The sequence below is a fragment of the Manis javanica genome, chromosome 11, assembly GCF_040802235.1.
Source record: "Manis javanica isolate MJ-LG chromosome 11, MJ_LKY, whole genome shotgun sequence".
NCBI classification, from domain to species: domain Eukaryota; kingdom Metazoa; phylum Chordata; class Mammalia; order Pholidota; family Manidae; genus Manis; species Manis javanica.
Window position 1 is genome coordinate 69,330,195 of NC_133166.1, and position 19,102 is coordinate 69,349,296.

Sequence of the window (19,102 nt, forward strand, 5' to 3'; positions counted from 1 at the left end):
GAACTTTGTTACTTCTCTTCTCACAAAGTCTCCAGTGTCCTTGAAGACACCAGCAGGCCATGTATGATCAAGGCCAGCAAACCATGACCTATCTTTCCATTACCTACCCCCTACCCCACCGAATGCCCCTCATCTTACTTCTTACATGTTTAGAGCAGCATTTCCTGTTCCTCAGATTCTCACAGCTGGTCTGTGAGCTATGAGCTGGGGGAGAAGTATATAACTTAACCCATTGTCACTCAGCTGTGGCAATGGGTGGCAAAAGCCACAATACGAACCTGGGTCTGTGTGACTCAAAAGCTCATGCCTTGCACTGTGACTGGAGGAAGGAGAAGGAAATAATCACCAACCTCTTCCCCTCCTCCCTTTCAGAGGTATTTTAGCTCCCCTTGGGTAATCAAACCCTCTGAAGGAACCCAGAGATGTCAAGGGAGGATACCATTAATTTGGAGGGTTTACCTTCATCTTCCTGGAATGCCCTTTCTCCTCTGACAGAGACCAGGGCTTCTGTCTTTGGCCAAATACACTCTTGGCCAAGAAAGCAGGGAAGGAAGCAGCAGATCAGCAAGAGAGGGGCCACACTTTCAGGTGCTGCTTCCTAATCTCAACCCCTTGTAATTCCATTCAGTTTGCTTAGCCATACAGGAATTAAGACCAAAAAGATCCCAGTTACTCTATATTCCAGGAAGTCATAAGGAATTAAGTATCTTGTCCCCACTGTAGCCAAAAGAGTAGAAGGATGCTGATTGTAGCCCCTAGGCTCTATTTTTCCATTTTGTTTTTTTCCCAACCAAACCTAGAAATTAGACTCAGATGTCCACATATATGTCTTTATTAAAAAATGCATAATTCAGTATAAATACAATAAATAATCCTCTCCAAACTGCTGCAATGAGGATAAATAATCCCAAATTTGCTCTTTAAATTTAAATAATGAATACTCAACCTTGTCCTAGGTCAGTAACACAAGTCAGTCAGTACTGGTAATTTTTTAACATACGCAAGTCCCATTAGAATTAATGAGCCCACTTGTCTCACAGGTGCCTGGGCTGATAGATGGCACCTTGGCACTGCTGAGCCATGGAGATGTGGGTGCCATCCTGAAGCTGTCAGCCTTAGGGGCTCAGAGTTGCTCCATGGGCAAAGACCCGGGTGGCTGCAGCTATAAAGGCCTGCAGGCTGCGAAGGATCTTGAGGCGGAGAAGGAGGCGCTGCCACGGCTGGCTGGCACTGGGGCTTGGAGTCCGCTCAGTTTCCCAGTGGTGACCCTCTGGCTGAGAGGACACAGGACATAATCAGAAAGGACTCTAGATCCTTCATGCCCTAGACCCTGTCTCTTGACACCTGCCAGCCCCCATCCTCCAGGCCCCAAGTTCATACCTGCAAGAGTTGCCTGAGGCCTAGTAAGGAAGCCTGAAGCTGGCCTACTGGGCCATCAGGGAGTAGAGTAGGCTCCCCTGTGAAAATGTCTGAGCCCAGCAACTTCTCGTAAAAGACCAGGCCCTGGTGGATCCTTTGCAAGCAGGACTTGGGAGAAAAGAAAGTGATGAAAGTAAACGGATATCCTTTTCCTACTACACTCACTGAAGTCTAACCCAGTTCTTGTCATTCTTAGACACTGCCATGGTCTGAATGTTTGTGTCCACACAGAATTCATGTTGAAATCCTGACCCCCACTGTGGTGATGGTATCAGGAGTTGGGACCTTGGGGAGGTGACTGGGTCATTAGGGTGGAGTCCTCTGAATGACATTAGTGGTGTTATAAAAGAGACCCACAGAGCTCCCTAGCCCCTTCCACCCTGTGAGGAGACCAGAAGTCTGCGACCTGGGAAAGGGCCCTCACGCAACCTGAACTTGGACTTCCAGCCTCTGGAACAGTGAGAAACAAGCTTGTTGCTTATAACCATAGACCAAATCTATAGTATGCTGTCATAGCGGGCCAAACATTCAAGGACAGGTAGAATTTTTACCAGTTCCCCATGGTGCCCAGCTGTGTCCCCAGTCCCCTCTTCCTTGTGGCTCCATCATGGTACCTGGCTGTTGTCCCTGAGTCCTTGGGGATCACAGCCGTCCGCACACTGGATATGAGGGGCCTCATTTGTAGTCTCATCATCTCCTTCTCTTGGTAGTTCCTGGGATGGAGGAGCGGGTAGGAAGAGTGAAGGAATAAGACAAGTACTGTGAACCCCACCTGGACTCAGGCCCTGACTCTCCCACCACCACCCTCTCATCTCTGATGGCTTTCAGGCCTCCAGCTTCCCCCCAAGAGCAGTCTCCCTGCAGCCTTGGAGAGCAGGGACAGGCTCTTCTGTGGACCCAGGGCATCACTCACCACGTGTCCCATTGGTGGGTGTGCACTCCAGGCCAGTGTGCAGAGCTTCTGGGAGAGCTGCTGGCACTGATCCCAGGCGGGGCGACTATGCTCAGGCACAGTCTGGCCCTGCGCGGGCCAGACCAGCAGCGCCAGCAGCAGGGCTCTACTCCCCAGGATCCCCATGGCTTCTTACCAGTCGGCTTTGTGCTGCACAGGGCCCTGTGGATCCCTGCCCACTTCCCCTGGCTCCGAGCCTGCTCCTCTCTGTCCTGTGCCTCTCTGTTCACTGAGTCTCTGAGCTGCTTCCTGTTGTTTTCCTCCCCGTGTCTGGGAGTGTCTTTTTAAGGTCCCTGCATTTTAAGACCCGCCCTTTCTACTGGCAGGTGACTCACAGCAGGTGGGATTTCCCTCCCAGCAACATCCCCGCCCTGGAGAGCCCAGGTATGCAGCCTCAGTTCCAGGGGAAATGAGTCGTGGTTGCTGTGGCTGGAGGCCTGGGATGGGATGTCTGTGTAATGCTCTTCAGGAATAGAAATGGCTGTGGAGAGGAGTGGGGTTAGGAGTAACAAATATTTAAATGATTTAGTCTCAAGTTCCTTCCTGTTTAACCTTTCCCCCATTTTTTTGCCTCTCAAAGCTACACCCCCACCCCTTCCTAATTTCCTTATCTCTTCCTGCCTGAGGAAAAAACAAAATAGAAGCATTAGTTTATCTCCCAATAGGATGTAAATTCAGTTTGGAATGAAGTTTGGTTCTCCCCTCCTGTCCTCACTCAAAAATAAGGGGGCTTCTTTTTCTCCTCTGGGCACAGTGTTATTTTCACTGGGGGAGAATGGATGCCACTTAGGCCTTGCTGTGGGGGCCAGGAGGGCTCTTGGAGGCAGAGAAAGTTGTTACCAAGAACCATCTGATTCCTCAACCTCAGTGGCCCTAAGTTTCAGTTTCTGTGGGGTTCAAGTGATGGTTCTTTTGGGACACCAGTGTAAGCAAGGACTTGGAGTCCGGTTTAGATATTCCAGCCCCAAACCACTACCTGAAGGCTAGGAAGTCCAGGAGTTCTGGGTAGTTGGAGGTGTACAGAGTCAAGGACCAAGGCTGGTCCTTCAGCCCGTTGCATCCACTGGTAAACTCCACTGACACTGATTTCATCATCCTCCCTGATGCAACATCCAGTGAGACGGCTGAGGGTGAGGTTGGGCGTGGGAGTGCAGGGTGGTCTGGACCGGGACTGCCCCAACCCCAGTGGAGGGTCCCAGAACAATTTAGACGTCAGAATGAGGCCATGGATGACCACACAGATGGCTCCAAAAGCCTCCCCAAAGAGTTTTCCCCTTCAGCTCTGATAAATTTATTCTTCATAGAGGTCTCCCTGCATTCAGAACTCTTCAAAACTGCCCAATGGAACCTGTGATTCAGATATTATGACTGATAAATTAGTTTGGATAAAACATTTCCAGCATCAGAGAGGTTATCTCAGTTTAAGTGAGAAATGTTTGCCTCTCCCTACATTCATTCGATCTGAGTAAGGAAACCAGTGTATTTTGGGGGTGGAGTTTACTTCACTGGTGTATAATGTCTCCTAAGCTCTTCCTACCTCTAGTCCCAATTCTGGGAGCCCGAAAGGATAAGAGATGAAAGGGGAAGAGGAGGAGGAGGAAGCGGTGCCTTGGCGGATGGAGTGAGTTGGAGGCATGGGGCTCTGCTGCTTTGTTTCACTTCCTGGTGTTTCATGAGTTGGGTAGGAAGCAAGGTTGGTGGGGTGACTGTGGGACTGTTGTGTGGCAGAACTGCTTTCAGGGCTAGATCTTGACCTGGGCTACAAGGATCCCCTGATGTCAGCAGGACCTCAACCGTTATGCAAATCACATTCACAAGACACTCCTAAGCAGTGGAATGAATGTCTTTCCAGTCGGATGCCCCTACTCCGGATTCAGATGAAGTTCCCTCAGGTAGCTGATGGCTAAAACATAGCCAACTCTCACGGTAGGCCAAGTCCTTGGTCTAAACACTTTTCATGTATTAATTGATTCAATTCTCAAAACAATCTATGAGGTAGATACTACTGTTATCTCCATATTACAGATGAGGAAACTGAGGTGCAGAGAAGTTACTTGCCCAAGATCACAGAGCTAAGTGGCAAGAATTCCAGTGTAGACAATCTGGCTTCAGATCTTGCATTCTCAATCACTGCATTTTCCCGGACACTGAGCATCCTTTATAAAGTAGCTAATTTAGCCCAGGTATCTCTGGCAATCTCCCACCCTCTACGTCTCATGGATCAGTGAAGTTTTTCTCAATTTGAGACCTCAATATGGAAATTTCTCAAAGTGTAGGAACTGTCTAGGTCTCTCAGCACCCATCTTTTTGCAAGATTTTAATTCTAGGGACCTGTGAAGTCAGATGAGTTTGAGAGACCCTCTTGAGTTTTTCTCTTGATATATGACCTCTGACAGTCTAGCACCCCTCTAAATCCTGGAAGTCTAGATTCTGGGGTCCTTTTATCAGTCTATTTACCAGCCTTTACTGAGAGACAGAAATGCTTTAAAACTGTACCCTCCATGACAAATTTCTCCCACCAAAGGCCCTCTGTGTGGCCTTTAAAAGCTGGGCTAAAGTGCCCTGGGAGACATCTCACAACCTGGCCCCATTCCAAAACAATTTAAGCGCAGAGTCAGGACCCAAGAATCCCTCATAACTGGTGACGCTGAATCTGTTGAGTTCGGGAGGACAAATGTCTCAATCCGCCGTGCTCACACCCCTCTGAGGGATAATGTCCAATTCCGAGAGCCAGGGGAATTTGATAGCTGAAGGGTCCTATTCCAGGGGGATGTTACCAGGGCCTCTGGGGAAATACTCTCAGATGGGAGTTTCTGACGGATGCCTTTAGATTGTAGAAGATGCAGATGCTTGGGCAGTGTTAGGAGCCTGGCTCTCGCTTCCTTTTTTTCTCCTCCCATGCCTGCAAATGATAGGAAGTGCCGGCGAGTTTCGGGGGCAACAGGGTCGGAGGCGGCGGAGCGGCTCACAATGGCACTGCGGAGAGGGGATGGACTGGGCCACGCTGGGAATACCCAGCGGGCGGTTCCCAGCGCTTCCCCGTGGGTGGGTGGGTGGGGGCGTCTAATGCAGGCTCCTAAAGTTTGTAGGGTGCATGAAGGTTCGTTTCCTAAACTGTTCCTAAACTGGGCTCTCTAATCTTGCCCAAAGAAGGGCTCAGAAAGCAGCGCCGCTCCCAAGGTCGGCGCCCAGGTCTGTACGAACAGCGGGGCGGAGCGCGCTCGGCGTCGCGCACCATCGCGCGGCCGTGGCCCAGCCCCTGCGTCTCCAGCATCCCCGCGGAGCCGCCGACCTGGCTCCCTCGGATTGGCCGGTGAGCACAGGCCCTTCCTGGTTGGGAGCGCCGGCGCGCAGCCCGTCCTCCTTGACGCCGGAGAGTTAGGTTGAGCGAGAGGCGCGGGGAAGATTTGGGGAAATTGGAATTTCCCGCGGAGCTGACGGCGCTTGCTCTCCCCCTACTCGTTTTAATTCCACGCGCTGCAAAATATCCGCCATGGAGAAATCTTGGTAATGACCCAATCCCCGTAAGCATCCCAGGAACACATCTGACCCCTGCTTAATTCCTCCCCTTCCCGCCGCCGCCGCCGCCGCCGCCGAATTATGGGTAATTGATTTCTCTGGTTCCCCAGGAGAATTCTGGGTAACTATTCATTTCCATCACATCCCCCTATCCCTGCCCCAATTGTGGATAACTGACCTTTCTCGTTTTCCCCCTAGAGAATCTTGGGTAACGCGGCAGAGGATTCTGGGAAACTGACTTGTCTTGTTCTCAACTCTCAACCCCCCACACCCACCCCTGATTCTGGAAAAAAAGCATCTTAGCCCTCTTTACCTACCCCGTAGTTGCTGCTCTGTCCACAGATGGTTCTAGAGTGAACCAGGCAAGTGAGCAGGCTTGAAGGGAGGTGAAAGGGAAGCCAAGGATTAGGGTAGATGGTGGGGCGGTGGGGCTTACTGAGGGCCTGGAGGAGCAAAGCAAAGAACAACACTTCTCCCATCTCAACCTCCCTGCCCATCCCTTTCCTGCCTATTTCATCCCCTGCTTATCATTCTCACATCTGTCTGCCTCAAATCCCTCCTGCGCACATAACCTAGAACACACTAAATACAAGTATCAGTGCCTACCCCTGACTCAGCTACCTCTTTCCCTTTGCAGGTCAGGATGCCCATTCTAGGCCCACTGGTGCTGTCCTATTAAAGGTCAGGTATCTGTGAAGGAGCTGTCGCAAGGGAGGGTGTGAAACAGGTCTAATCTGCTGCCATCATCATCATGAACTTCGAAGGTCTGGACCCTGGACTAGCGGAGTATGCCCCAGCCATGCATTCTGCCCTCAACCCTGTCCTGGATGCCCATCTGAACCAAAGTCTGCTACAGAATGTGGAGCTGGACCCAGAGGGAATGGCCTTGGAGGCTCTTCCCGGCCAGGAGTCAGTACACATAATGGAAGGTGTCTACTCTGAATTGCACAGTGTGGTGGCTGAAGTGGGTGTGCCTGTCTCCGTCTCCCACTTTGACTTGCACGAGGAGATGCTGTGGGTGGGATGCCATAGGGTAAGAGCTGTACCCCTTTGCAAGGGCTGAAAAGAGATACTGGAAGTCTTTTATCTGGACAGTCACTTTGCAGGGAGCCAGAACTGAATTGAGGTGATGAGAGTTAGCATGGTCTCTCAGTCAAGCCAAAAGGAGGGGAGGGGAGTGGAGTGAGAAAGAAGAGTTACAGAATCCAGGGAGGAGTTACACACAGGTATTCTTTTTCAGAAGACATCCCACTTCCACCACAATTTGCTCATTCCATGCTTTTATTGATCTTGATAACTATACCTGTCAGTCTATAGCCATCCAAATCCAGTCTCTTAATGCCCCTCCTCTTTTTTCCATTTTTATAATTATAGAATATATAATGCATGTTTCTGCATATCTTACATGGACTCATTTTGTCTTTTCTGGCTGATTTTTAATCTGAGCAATTACCAATGTTAATTTTTTTTAATGTATATCCATATTGCCAGTATGGTAGAGAGCCCAAAGATTTTGTAAGAAATAACACACTATCCATGCTTTACTAATTTACCTTCTACAGAGCATGAATTTTTTTTTCAGTAGAAATGAATTTTTTGGTCATGCATGCATCTCAGTAGGCAGTGTCTACTGCTATGCTAGGTCCAGGGAATAAAGCTATAAAATGTAATCCTTGCCTTCAAGGAGTTTACAGGTGAGAAAAAATAAGACATGAACAGATAATTTCATAGTACTTTAGAAGATACTAAACTGTTTTATGTATTAGTTATGGATTTAGGATAACAACTACTAAGTGCCAGTGTGGCAATATATACTGGGTGCTGGTGAGCATAGAGGAGGCTCAGAGGGCCTCCAAAAGGAAATGACATCTGAACTGAGTCTTGAGAGGTGAGTAGGAGTCAGTGAAAAGGGGAAAATTCTGTCTTGGCAAAAGCAATAGAATAAACAAAAGATTTCTGAGATATTACTCAGCATGGTGATTGCAGAGTGCGTGGACCATAAGCAATCGGTTTTTTGTGCTGGAAAATAAAGCTGAAGAGTTAAACATTTCTTCATTCAACAAGTTTTTTTTTGAGCACCTACTAGGTGTCAGACCTTTCTCTGGGGTTTAGGTTTGGAATAAGCATTTAAAAAGGCAATAGAAGTACATTTATAGTCTAACAAATGTTGCTTATCCTTAGGAAAAATAAAGTGGAGCAAGGAGGTTGAGATAATGAAGAGTGGGAGTTGTTGCAGTTTGAGATAGTTGGTCAGAAAAGGTCTCTGATAAAGTCACATTTGAATAGAGACCTGGATGCAGGCCGGGATGTCCATTCTAAGTCCTCTGGAAGGAAAGGTAGGAGCCATGCAGACATTTGGAAAGAACATTCTAGAAAATCTCATATGCTTCATTAAAAGAGTTTGGATTTGATCTTTCAGGTCCCAGAAACTTTTTATCCAGAATGACGAGGTCTGATTCACACCTTAGGTGGAGTGCTGAGGTAGCAGTATAGAGTTGGACTTTGGGGGATGGGGCAGAACTCAGTGGGAGCAGTGTAGGCTGCTGTAGCAGTGTATGTAAATAAGAAGGCCTGAGTGAAGCACTACGAATAGGTACGTGTGGGAACAGATGTGGGCAACATTCAGTAAGTAAACAAGACAAGTTGGTTAGTAGTGACAGTCTACTGGCTAGCTCATGTTATCACATGGGACACAGTTCAGAAGAAATAGGGTAGAAACGAATTTAATTTAGGATGAAATGAATTTGAGGTCCTCGAGACAGCTAAGGAGATGTATTTGGTTGTATAAATCTGAAGCTTAAGGCAGTGGTCTGGGCTATGGAAGGAAATTAGGATTTATCAGCTTTAAGATGGATGGTTAAAACTTTGAGAGTAGATAAGAGAACTAGGAAGACAAGTAGAGTGAGAAGATAGTGGGCTGGGAATAGCCGTGTTTCAAGAGTGGTCAGAAGTAGAGCATATAAGGAGAAGGTATGAGCTAAGAGTCAGGAGAGAAACCAGGAGTAAATGACATCATAGCAGCCAAGGGTGGAATCGGTTTCACATTCTCTCTGTTCCAACCTGTGACCAACTGTTCACATCTCCCAAATGGCTGGTAGAGATTAAGACTTGACTGTGGAACATAAGCAAGGCAGTCGGCCAGTGGAGGGTTGGACCCACATCCCTGACCTTCTGAACACTGTTCTAACCAACTGAACCATACCTTGTTCAGCAGGGTCATTGTGAGGGTAAAATGAAGTAAAGTCTACAAAGTACTTTGTGAAACATTAAACAGATGTTAGATGGTACCATCAATGCCTTTGTTTCTAAGGTTTGTCCCCAGCCTTGTGCCTTTGTCACTGCTAGCCAGAAAGGCCAGGCAGCGAAGAAAAGCTGAGCAGCACCCAGCTATGCCCTGGATCTGGGGTGGCCTGGGCCCCCTGTTCAGGGTGTTTCTCGGCTTTCTGTCCTCTACAGGGCCATGCCACTTCGTTTTTTGGCCCAGCTTTGGAGCGTTACTCATCCTTTCAGGTCAATGGCAGTGATGATATTCGGCAGATACAGAGCCTGGAGAATGGTATCCTTTTTCTCACCAAGAACAACCTCAAGTATATGGCCCGTGGGGGCCTCATTATGTTTGACTACCTGTAAGTGGCTTCTCAGCTTTGTACTGGGAAGGAGGGTCTCTCATACAGTGGGAAGGTTGAAGGATGGGAAGCTCTCAAGATCCCGGCTTCTTAGCCTTTCCCGCCCGCACAGGCTGGAGGACAGTGAGGACATGCACAGTCTCCTGCTAACCAAGAGCAGCACTCTGCTTGTTGCTGGGCTGCAGAGCCACATTTTGGAAATTGACCTTAACACTGTCCAGGAGACTCAGAAGGTACAAGCCTGGGGCAGGAAAGACCCAGGCAGGGCCTGAGTGTTACTGGGTTCAGGATATACCTGGGCTGGGAAAGTGCTTGAGATGTGTGTGTGACCCTTCTGCCCTTTGGTCTGTGGGGAGAGTGGCTCCAAGTATTTTCTCCCACTTCCTTCCCCAGTATGCAGTCGAGACTCCTGGAGTCACTGTCATGAGGCAGACAAATCGCTTCTTCTTCTGTGGCCACACATCTGGCAAGGTGGCCAAGTTCCACTTTTCCTCCCACCACAGGGCCCTGTGTCACCAGATAGGGGATTGGGCTCTGCCTTCCCTTCAATTCTGGGGCTGTAGTTGGAGGGATGGGAAGAATGAATCTGTTCCTACTTAGCTGTATTATACTATGAGATGACCTCTCAACCTGATGGTTTCTGTCATAACTAAGTACCTTAGAGGCAAAAGGGTGAAAAGTCCTCCTTGGGGTCCCTTCCAGCTCTTGATTTCTCTGTTTGCCTTAATCTAGAGCCTTAGTTCTTGTGGTAGGGGCTCCATAGGGTTAGGGAGGTGATAGGTTCTCTTCCTGACAGAACAGCCTTGGCAAGTAACCAGCCTTTCTCTTCAGGTTTCCCTGCGAGACCTCCGTACCTTTAAGGTGGAGCATGAGTTTGATGCTTTCTCAGGGAGTCTCTCGGATTTTGATGTGCATGGCAACCTGCTGGCTGCCTGTGGCTTCTCGAGCCGCCTCACTGGCCTGGCCTGTGACCGTTTCCTCAAGGTGTATGATCTGCGCATGATGCGTGCCATCACCCCACTTCAGGTGCATGTGGATCCTGCCTTCTTGCGCTTCATACCCACATATACTTCTCGTCTTGCTATCATCTCCCAGTCAGGTATGCAGAGGGTACAGGAAGGGGCAGGAGGGGCTGATATGTGAAGGGGAATTAGGCCCAGAAGGAGTACCCTCCCAGGAGCTACTTTGTTGGGGAGGAAAGTAACCTTTCAGTGAGGCCTCAGAGTCTCACCTAAGTTTGGTAGGAGATTAGAGCTGCTGTTTTCTCCCTGAGTGTAAAGAACACAGAAATAGATAAAGGTAGAGGGGACAAAACAACTTTAGAACTGTGTTGCTGGGTGGCAGCCTCCCTGTGGTCTATGGGAAGGCAACAGGTGTCCTATCTGTAGGCATGGGTTTGGGGCCCATTTTTCCTTGATACCAAGGGAATGAGGGTAGGAGCAGAATACACAGGCCTGGTGTGACACCTGTGAAAAGAACCTTAAAGGATGGCTCCCCTTCGACTTCCAGGGCTCAGCAGGCTTCCTTCTCTTTCCTAGGGCAGTGCCAGTTTTGTGAGCCCACAGGCCTGGCTAACCCAGCGGACATCTTCCATGTGAATCCTGTGGGGCCTCTGCTCATGACGTTTGATGTATCAGCCAGCAAGCAGGCCTTGGCCTTTGGGGATTCTGAGGGCTGTGTGCACCTCTGGACTGATTCCCCTGAGCCTTCCTTCAACCCCTACTCCCGAGAGACCGAGTTTGCTTTGCCCTGTGTCGTGGACTCACTGTCGCCTCTGGACTGGAGCCAGGACTTGCTGCCTCTTTCCCTCGTCCCCGTTCCACTCACCACTGATACACTGCTCTCTGACTGGCCTGCTGCCAACTCCTCTCCGGCGCCCAGGTTGTACCTACTATGTGGGCCAAAGGGAGTGGGGGAGAAAGGACCAAGATTACCAGGAATCTCACAAGCCCTGTGATGATTCCCCTTCTTTCCCGGTTTTTGTTTACCTTCAGTGTTTTCCTTTGCTCTGGCCTGGTGGGGATTGGGAATTAGATGGGCAGATACACAACCCTCATGCCCTAGAGCCATATATCCTACTTATAGGCGAGCACCCCCTGTAGACGCGGAGATTCTGCGCACCATGAAGAAGGTGGGCTTCATTGGCTATGCGCCCAACCCCCGCACCAAGCTGCGCAATCAGGTTTGTTCAAAGTGGAGAGGGTCAGCCTCCACCCCAGCGCACTGGCCACTCTCCTGGCTTGTTCTTTCACAGCGGTCTTTGTTTTTAGTCAGTCAGTAAAGGCTTCTTGAAGCCTACTGAACTGAAGGCACTATACTGGGTGTTAGGGAGGATTCAGAGACATGGATGATGAGGTCCTTGCTTTTAAGAAGTTCAGTGTTTCATTGGCGAAAGTAAGGCCATAACAAAAGGTATTTCTGTTCTGTTGTTAAAGGATGAAAGAGTGATATAAGCATTCAGTGCCAGGGCTATTTGGAGGGAAAGTGTCCTTTTGGACTAGAGTGGTCAGGGAAGGCATACTGAAAGAAGCGGATACTGACTGGGAAGGTGGGAGACAGGTCAGCAGATAGTAATGGGGGCATAAGCAAGATGAGAGATGTGTTAGTAAAGGGCTCAAGAAACATGACTGCAAAACGTACTTGTGATGGGGACAGAGATTACCCAGCCTGGCTCCAATCTGGTTGTGCAGCCTTAAATACTAGTGTGTAATGGAAGAAGGGTGCACTGAATGGGGCATCTGGGAGGTTAGTTGGTAGCGATATGCTGGACAGAGCGAATGTGGGAGTCCAGCATGCAAGCCTTAACAGTTGTCCAGCTGTGGTGAGGTAAGGTAATGGCAGTGGGAATAAAAAGGAATCAGTGGATGCTGAAAATCTCATGAAATCAGAAGGTTCAGGCTTGGTGACTGTTTTTCACTGTTAGGATAAAGGTAGGCAAAAACAAAACCTGATTAAGACTCCAATAATGTTACCTCTTTTTAAAAATTCTAGATTCCTTACCGACTCAAAGAGTCAGAGAGTGAATTTGACAGCTTCAGCCAGGTCACTGAGTCACTCATAGGGCGTGAAGAGGAGCCACATCTCCACATGGTCTCCAAGAAATACCGCAAGGTGCTGGGGGTACCAAGGAGGGAGCCCCCTGGGATATGAGGAGAAGTTCCCTGGGAAGAGGGTTGTCACATAAGAAAGAACTGAAGAACTCAGTTGAGAAGCCTTCATCTACCACCCTGGACTCAAGAGGGAGGTTCTGGGGAAGGATGTGGCTACTGTGAAGATTTAGGGGACTCTGAGGATATCTTCATCTTGCTCAGACTGTTTCTGCTTCAGGTGACTATCAAATACTCCAAGCTAGGGCTGGAGGACTTTGACTTCAAACACTACAATAAGACCCTGTTTGCTGGATTAGAGCCCCACATCCCCAATGCCTACTGTAATTGCATGATTCAGGTAAGGGGGAGTCTTCTTCTACATGAATGGGTCTAGTGCCTTCCCTCTTCTCTGTGGCCCCACAATCCCTACTCTTTCTCCAGATCTCTCTAACCAAGCCCTCTTTACCATGGCCTTCTCTGCCATTCTTTCTTATTCCACAGCCTTCAAGGCTCCTCTGTGAGCACCACTCTTCAGTGGACTCCTTTGTACCATTCTCTCCTTCGCTTTCTCAACCTTCCTGTCTCTCTTCCTCCCACACCAGTTGCCTACAGCAGTTCTCCTGCTCTCCCTGCCAGGTGCTGTATTTCTTGGAGCCCGTTCGCTGTCTAATCCAGAGCCACCTGTGCCAGAAAGAGTTCTGCCTGGCATGTGAGCTGGGCTTCCTCTTCCACATGTTGGACCTCTCCCGTGGTGACCCTTGCCAGGTCAGTGCCTGGAGACCTGGCTAATAAAAGGGGACGAGAGATGGACATAGGCAGGGATGTTGCTGTGCAAACAGCCACAAAAGAGAAAATAACCCCTTTCCACCAACACACTTCCTGGATTCTAGGGCAGTAATTTTCTTCGGGCGTTCCGCACCATTCCTGAGGCCTCAGCCCTCGGTCTGATCCTGGCCGACTCAGATGAGGCATCAGGCAAGGGCAATCTGGCCAGGCTCATTCAGAGGTGGAATCGCTTCATTCTCACTCAGCTGCATCAGGATATGCAGGAGCTGGAAGTACCCCAGGCTTATCGAGGTGCTGGTGGCAGGTATGGAGCTCGGACAGGAATAGGTGAAGCTATCCTGAGAGACCCCTCTGTGATTAAAAAGATGTCCTAACTCTCAGTGTGTATGTACCATCCTCCCTTCTCTTAGCAGCTTTTGCTCCTCGGGGGACTCTGTCATTAGGCAGCTGTTCAGCTGTGAGATGGAAAACTGCAGCCTGTGCCGCTGTGGCAGTGAGACTGTGCGGGCCTCCTCCACCCTGCTCTTCACGCTTTCCTACCCTGAGGGCAGCAACAATGGTATATCCGGCGGCAGGGCTGGGAAGGCACCCCCAGACTTCCCTTGACATCTAGGAGAGGGTGTTGGAGGCTAACAATGGGTGGAACAGAGGATCTGGGGTGAGCGTCCAGTTTCCCCTCAGATAAAACCGGGAAGAGCTGTGACTTTGCTCAGGTGCTGAAGCAAAGCATCTGCCTGGAGCAGAATACACAGGCCTGGTGTGACACCTGTGAAAAGTACCAGCGCACGGTGAGTGGCTGTGGCACTGGGCTTGAGTCCTGCCATGCTGGGGACTCTGCCCTGGCTTCATCTGGGGCTCCTCTGTCAGCACTGCCTCCAGGGGCCTCCAGGGAATGGGAAGGACCCCAGTGAGAGTGTACAGATCTGGGTTCTGCTGTCCTTTACAGGTTTCTTTCCCTGTAGGCTCTCTGCCATTCCTTATTTATCTTCTCAGATTCAGACCCGCAACATCCGCCATCTGCCAGATATCCTTGTCATCAACTGTGAGGTGAACAGCTCGAAAGAAGCAGACTTCTGGAGAATGCAGGCTGAAGTAAGGACTGGGACTGGAAATAGGGCTTTAAGAGTAATTTTTGGTTTCCTCTTCCTGCTGACCTCCATATGTGATTGATTTTCTTGAGGAGTTGGGTATTTTCTCCTCTGTGTTCAGGTTGCCTTCAAGATGGCAGTGAAGCAACGTGGTGGGGAAACCTCTACAAACAAGGAATTTGCTCTGGCTGATTGGTAGGTACTTCTCGGGAACTGCTTACTGGCTCCTCTTGTCACTGGCTAGATTTCCTCAGAACAGATTTCTGATTTTCCTGTTCTGGTAGGAAGGAACTAGGGCATCCAGAGGGCGTGCTGATGTGTCCCTCCATTGAGGAGTTGAAGAATGTCTGGCTTCCTTTCTCCATTCGCATGAAGATGAGCAAGAGCAAAGGGCTGGATGTTTGCAATTGGACTGATGGGGATGAGATGCAGGTTGTTGAAAAACTGGAAAGAGGGTGGGGTAATCAGGGAGAGAAGGTTGGGGCAGAAGCAGAGCTAGGAGGAAGGTGGAATTTAGTAAAGGAAAAAGAAAGGAAATTAAGGCCTACTATTTACCAGTTGAGGGCTTTCCCAGAGTAACTCAGTGTTGAAAGTCATAGATGGGCGAGGATGGAGGTAACCCACCCTGGCTTCCCATCCCTGTACCCCAAGCTCTCTGTCCTCTGTCCCCATTCTCCCTCCTTCCCTACCCTTAAACTTAGCAGCCTGGTACTCCCTCACAGTGGGGCCCAGCCAGGGCAGAGGAGCAGCATGGTGTCTATGTGTATGACCTGATGGCTACTGTAGTACACATCCTGGACTCACGCACAGGGGGCAGCCTGGTGGCTCACATCAAAGTTGGAGAGACCTACCACCAGTGCAAGGAGGTGAGTGGAGTCACACAGGGCAGGGACATTCCTGGAGGTGGCTACAATAGAGTCTCTGATCTGTCCGTATCGTGAGTCTGAACCAGAGTGGCCCAGCCATCATCTTGGCATCAGCCTTTCTCTGTATCTCTCCACAGGGTGTTACCCACCAGCAGTGGTATCTCTTCAATGATTTTCTTATTGAACCTATTGATAAGGTTAGTCATGATACATACCATTCCCCCTTCTCCCTTTCCCTGGTATCCTCATCTTTAGTGCCCTAGAGAATGCCAGGCAGATTCAGGAGAGAGGGATGGGTCTTCAAGAATAAAATGCATTAGCAGGGCTAAAAATAGCAGCTGAGTCCTGTCTTCTGTCTGCCTTGGGAAAGAGGAGAAAGGGCATATACATAGGCCAATTAAGTGCTTTTTCTTTCATAGCATGAAGCTGTGCAGTTTGACATGAACTGGAAAGTGCCTGCTATCCTTTATTACATCAAAAGGAATCTTAATTCCAAATACAATCTGAACAGTAAGTGGTACAGAGTTGGCCTAAGAGTATGCACAGTTTAGGTTGGTTTTCAAGAAGATATCTAGGAAAAAATCTCAGTGATTAGGATCAGTAACCAGTATCAATATTTCCAGGGATACTAGAGATTCCTGCTTATCAGGCCTTAACATTCAGAAGCTGGAGATACTGAGGGTGTAGCAGGGAGGAGGTGATGAGGGAGCTGATCCGAATGGCATAGGTTATGCTTTTAAATCTAATCATTCTTATCCTCAAGTAAAGATCTCTTTGTGGAGATGAACTCCTTAAGTACCTTTTTGGTGCATTTAAGCCATAGTTTCTCTGGAACTTTATTTTTCTGATATTTTAAGCTAAAGTGTGAAATGAAAATCTTATTCTTCCTTCTATTGACTTTTGTTTTTTCTTAGCATGTTTCTTGATAATTTTTGTGACTTGACCTGTTCTATCTATTCTAGTCATCAGATAGGATCTTACTTACATGCTTTGATTATCGAGGGATCACAGTGTAGATCTGCTCTCTGGTCGGCCATCCTTGGCTCCCCTCCCCTCCACACTCCCCATCCCCAGCCATCTGTCTTCTGGATTCTCTATTCCAGTCAAGAACCCCATTGAGGCAAGTGTCCTGCTGGCTGAAGCCTCTCTAGCACGGAAGCAACGGAAGACACATACCACCTTTATTCCTTTGATGCTGAATGAGATGCCACAGCTTGGGGACCTGGTGGGCCTGGATGCTGAGTTTGTCACCCTTAATGAGGTAATTAAGACCAAAAGGTGGGGTGTTGGAACATAACTCTTGAGATACTAAGAGTCCTAAGCATTTCTCTGATTTCCTTATTAACTCTTCTCACATAGGAGGAAGCAGAGTTACGCAGTGATGGCACAAAGTCTACCATCAAACCAAGCCAGATGTCAGTAGCAAGGATCACATGTGTTCGGGGCCAGGGACCTAATGAGGGTATTCCCTTCATTGATGACTACATCTCTACCCAGGAGCAGGTATTGGGCTATGGAGGTATAAGTGAGACAGACCCCATGCCTATGTAGAGCACTCTGGAACCCACAAAGGAGAGGTAGGGGCAACTCTGCACCTCACTTCCTGAGCAGCTTTTCCTTTCTCTGTCCCTAGGTAGTGGATTACTTGACTCAGTACTCAGGGATAAAGCCAGGAGATCTCGATGCCAAGATCTCCTCTAAGCACCTCACGACTCTCAAGTCTACCTACCTAAAGCTTCGTTTTCTTATAGACATTGGAGTCAAGTTTGTGGGCCATGGTCTGCAGAAGGACTTCCGGGTCATCAACCTCATGGTTCGAGCAGGGCTCTTCTCAGAGTTCTTTGAACATGGGTCCCTCAGGGGTACACTGTGCTTTTGGGGAATGGGAAATCTTTGTTCCCCCACTCTCAGCCTTCCACTCTTTTATTCCTGTCAGGTACCCAAGGACCAAGTCCTTGACACGGTCTATCTGTTTCACATGCCCCGAAAACGAATGATTTCCCTACGATTCCTTGCTTGGTACTTTCTGGGTAAGTTGCTCTGCCATGTAGGCTCTTGTTCTCATTAAGAGTAGGAGAAAGTGTTGCATAGACCAGGAGTAATAAGGAAGACCCTGAGTTAGTGGTAAGTGTTACTAGGGAACTTAATTAGCTTCAGTACCCTTCACTGCACCAGGGATGGTGTTTGACTCTTTCCTGTAAGGGCAGTCAGGTTTTTTATTGTTGTTTATTGGAAGCTGGGGATGAGAGTAGGGGATGTGTTCTTCCCTCCCTTTGCTAGGTCCCAAATTATTCCATCTCTACTTCCCACAGACCTGAAGATTCAAGGGGAGACCCATGACAGTATTGAGGATGCCCGCACAGCCCTTCAACTCTACCGAAAATATCTAGAACTCAGCAAAAATGGCACTGAACCTGAGTCCTTCCACAAAGTGCTCAAGGGTCTTTATGAGAAGGGCCGAAAGATGGACTGGAAGGTGCCTGAGCCAGAGGGCCAGACAAGTCCCAAGAGTAAGGCTGGGATGGGACAAGGGAAAATGGCCTGAGTGCGCTTTGACTGCATATGTGAGCATTATATCCACCCTAATAATGACGATGATGATGTTTACATTTGTAAAGCACTTAACAGTTGACAAGGCACTTAATCCTCCTAACATTCAGTGAAACATATTATATTATTGAAATTATCCATTGGTCCTAGCCTCCTCTTGCCAATTCTAAAATATCTAGGGCCGGTCCATGACCTCTTTTCTCTTGCATTTTTCCTTCATAAGTATCCCAGGTGCTTTTTCTGTTCACCTAAGAGTCAGTGCCATTGGTTTTGTCTCTGACAGATGCAGCTGTCTTCTCCTCAGTGCTGGCGCTCTGACCCCACCATATCCCAACAGCTACTCCCTCTCCCTTCAGTGTTCTGCAGCCCCAGAACTGGGGGATGGCTTCCCAGGTTGGCTATATGCTGTCCACTTCCAGAATTGGACCTGCTCAGGGTCTACAGATGGTGCTCTTAATAGAACTGGAATGCAGCAGAATTGTTGCAAAAGGTCTAGGAGCCAGATTCCTTTTTCATCCTTTGCAAAATAGTGGGCCAGAAACAGAGTCTAGAATTAACCCAGATGGAAAGTAATTGGTATTCCCTTAATAAATATCCTGGGTAATTAATATCAAGGTAAAAAGCCCCTGGAATCAGAATTCTCAGTTCCTAAGTTGGTTAAAGACTGAAGTCCTGGACAATGATAGGATATAACAGCTCAAGACTTAGCTCAAGTCTCTGAATGCTGGAGGGATGCCTGGTCAGACCAGCAGGTAGAGTCTTGGTGGCCTAGCACACCAGTGTTGCCAATACCATCACTGCCAAAAGGGCCTTTGGGTCCTAGACAAAGCTTGGCTGCTGGCTTCATTCTGGCTGACAGCTGAGAAGCATCTGTCTTCCATCCACTTTCCTGTCCCAACTTTTGTTATTTTTTCAAAATTTGTTTTAAACTGCATGTTTTATAAAATAAAAACAAAAATATCCTTGGCTGTCGTCTGTCTCATTGGAGATCAGCGAGTGTGGGGTTCTCTGATTTTAGCCCTCTTTTCCTCTCTTTGTGTTAGCTTTATATTACAACTGAATAAACCCTGCGGCTTTCAAATTCCCACCCGGAAATGAAGGTAAAGCTCTGGAGTCCAAAGTTAAGGGTATTGGAGGAGTATAATTGTGTCTTTCCTGTCCAATATTAGGTCTTTGCTGTGGCTGCCTAGTACCGTAAAGTGGGATT

The 19,102-nt window shown here is 48.6% G+C and overlaps 2 protein-coding genes and 1 long non-coding RNA gene across 11 annotated transcripts in view; 1 reads left to right on the plus strand and 2 right to left on the minus strand.

Moving 5' to 3' along the window:
• The window catches only part of LOC118970647 (uncharacterized), a 455,888-nt gene that overhangs the window by 392,252 nt on the left and 44,534 nt on the right, over positions 1 to 19,102 (minus strand). The window lies entirely within an intron of this gene.
• Positions 817 to 3,712, minus strand: IL23A (interleukin 23 subunit alpha). Of its 2 annotated transcripts, none has more exons than XM_017668609.3 (4): positions 2,333 to 2,860; positions 2,034 to 2,132; positions 1,381 to 1,527; positions 817 to 1,274 (listed from the first exon to the last, which is right to left on the minus strand). In XM_017668609.3, exons 1-4 carry the CDS (start codon positions 2,495 to 2,497, stop codon positions 1,116 to 1,118), a joined length of 570 nt encoding a protein of 189 aa, XP_017524098.1. In that variant the 5' UTR covers positions 2,498 to 2,860; the 3' UTR covers positions 817 to 1,115. The 2 variants fall into 2 exon arrangements, with proteins under 2 accessions (XP_017524098.1, XP_036864865.1); XM_037008970.2 differs by having other exon boundaries at positions 1,134 to 1,270; positions 2,333 to 3,712.
• On the plus strand, positions 5,673 to 18,861 carry PAN2 (poly(A) specific ribonuclease subunit PAN2). Of its 8 annotated transcripts, none has more exons than XM_073216592.1 (26): positions 5,673 to 5,975; positions 6,089 to 6,252; positions 6,528 to 6,923; positions 9,347 to 9,516; positions 9,611 to 9,749; positions 9,910 to 9,987; positions 10,348 to 10,615; positions 11,055 to 11,397; positions 11,602 to 11,698; positions 12,508 to 12,627; positions 12,844 to 12,963; positions 13,242 to 13,370; positions 13,496 to 13,695; positions 13,802 to 13,950; positions 14,073 to 14,179; positions 14,385 to 14,483; positions 14,601 to 14,674; positions 14,764 to 14,911; positions 15,202 to 15,345; positions 15,483 to 15,542; positions 15,765 to 15,855; positions 16,449 to 16,606; positions 16,705 to 16,848; positions 16,979 to 17,158; positions 17,282 to 17,375; positions 17,658 to 18,861. In XM_073216592.1, the coding sequence occupies exons 3-26, from the start codon at positions 6,642 to 6,644 to the stop codon at positions 17,888 to 17,890; spliced, it is 3,627 nt and encodes a 1,208-aa protein (XP_073072693.1). In that variant the 5' UTR covers positions 5,673 to 5,975; positions 6,089 to 6,252; positions 6,528 to 6,641; the 3' UTR covers positions 17,891 to 18,861. The 8 variants fall into 8 exon arrangements, with proteins under 8 accessions (XP_073072693.1, XP_073072694.1, XP_073072691.1 ...); XM_073216590.1 differs by lacking the exon at positions 6,089 to 6,252 and having other exon boundaries at positions 5,676 to 5,878; positions 17,658 to 17,855; positions 18,179 to 18,861; XM_017668596.3 differs by lacking the exon at positions 6,089 to 6,252 and having other exon boundaries at positions 5,678 to 5,878; positions 9,629 to 9,749; positions 17,658 to 17,855; positions 18,179 to 18,861.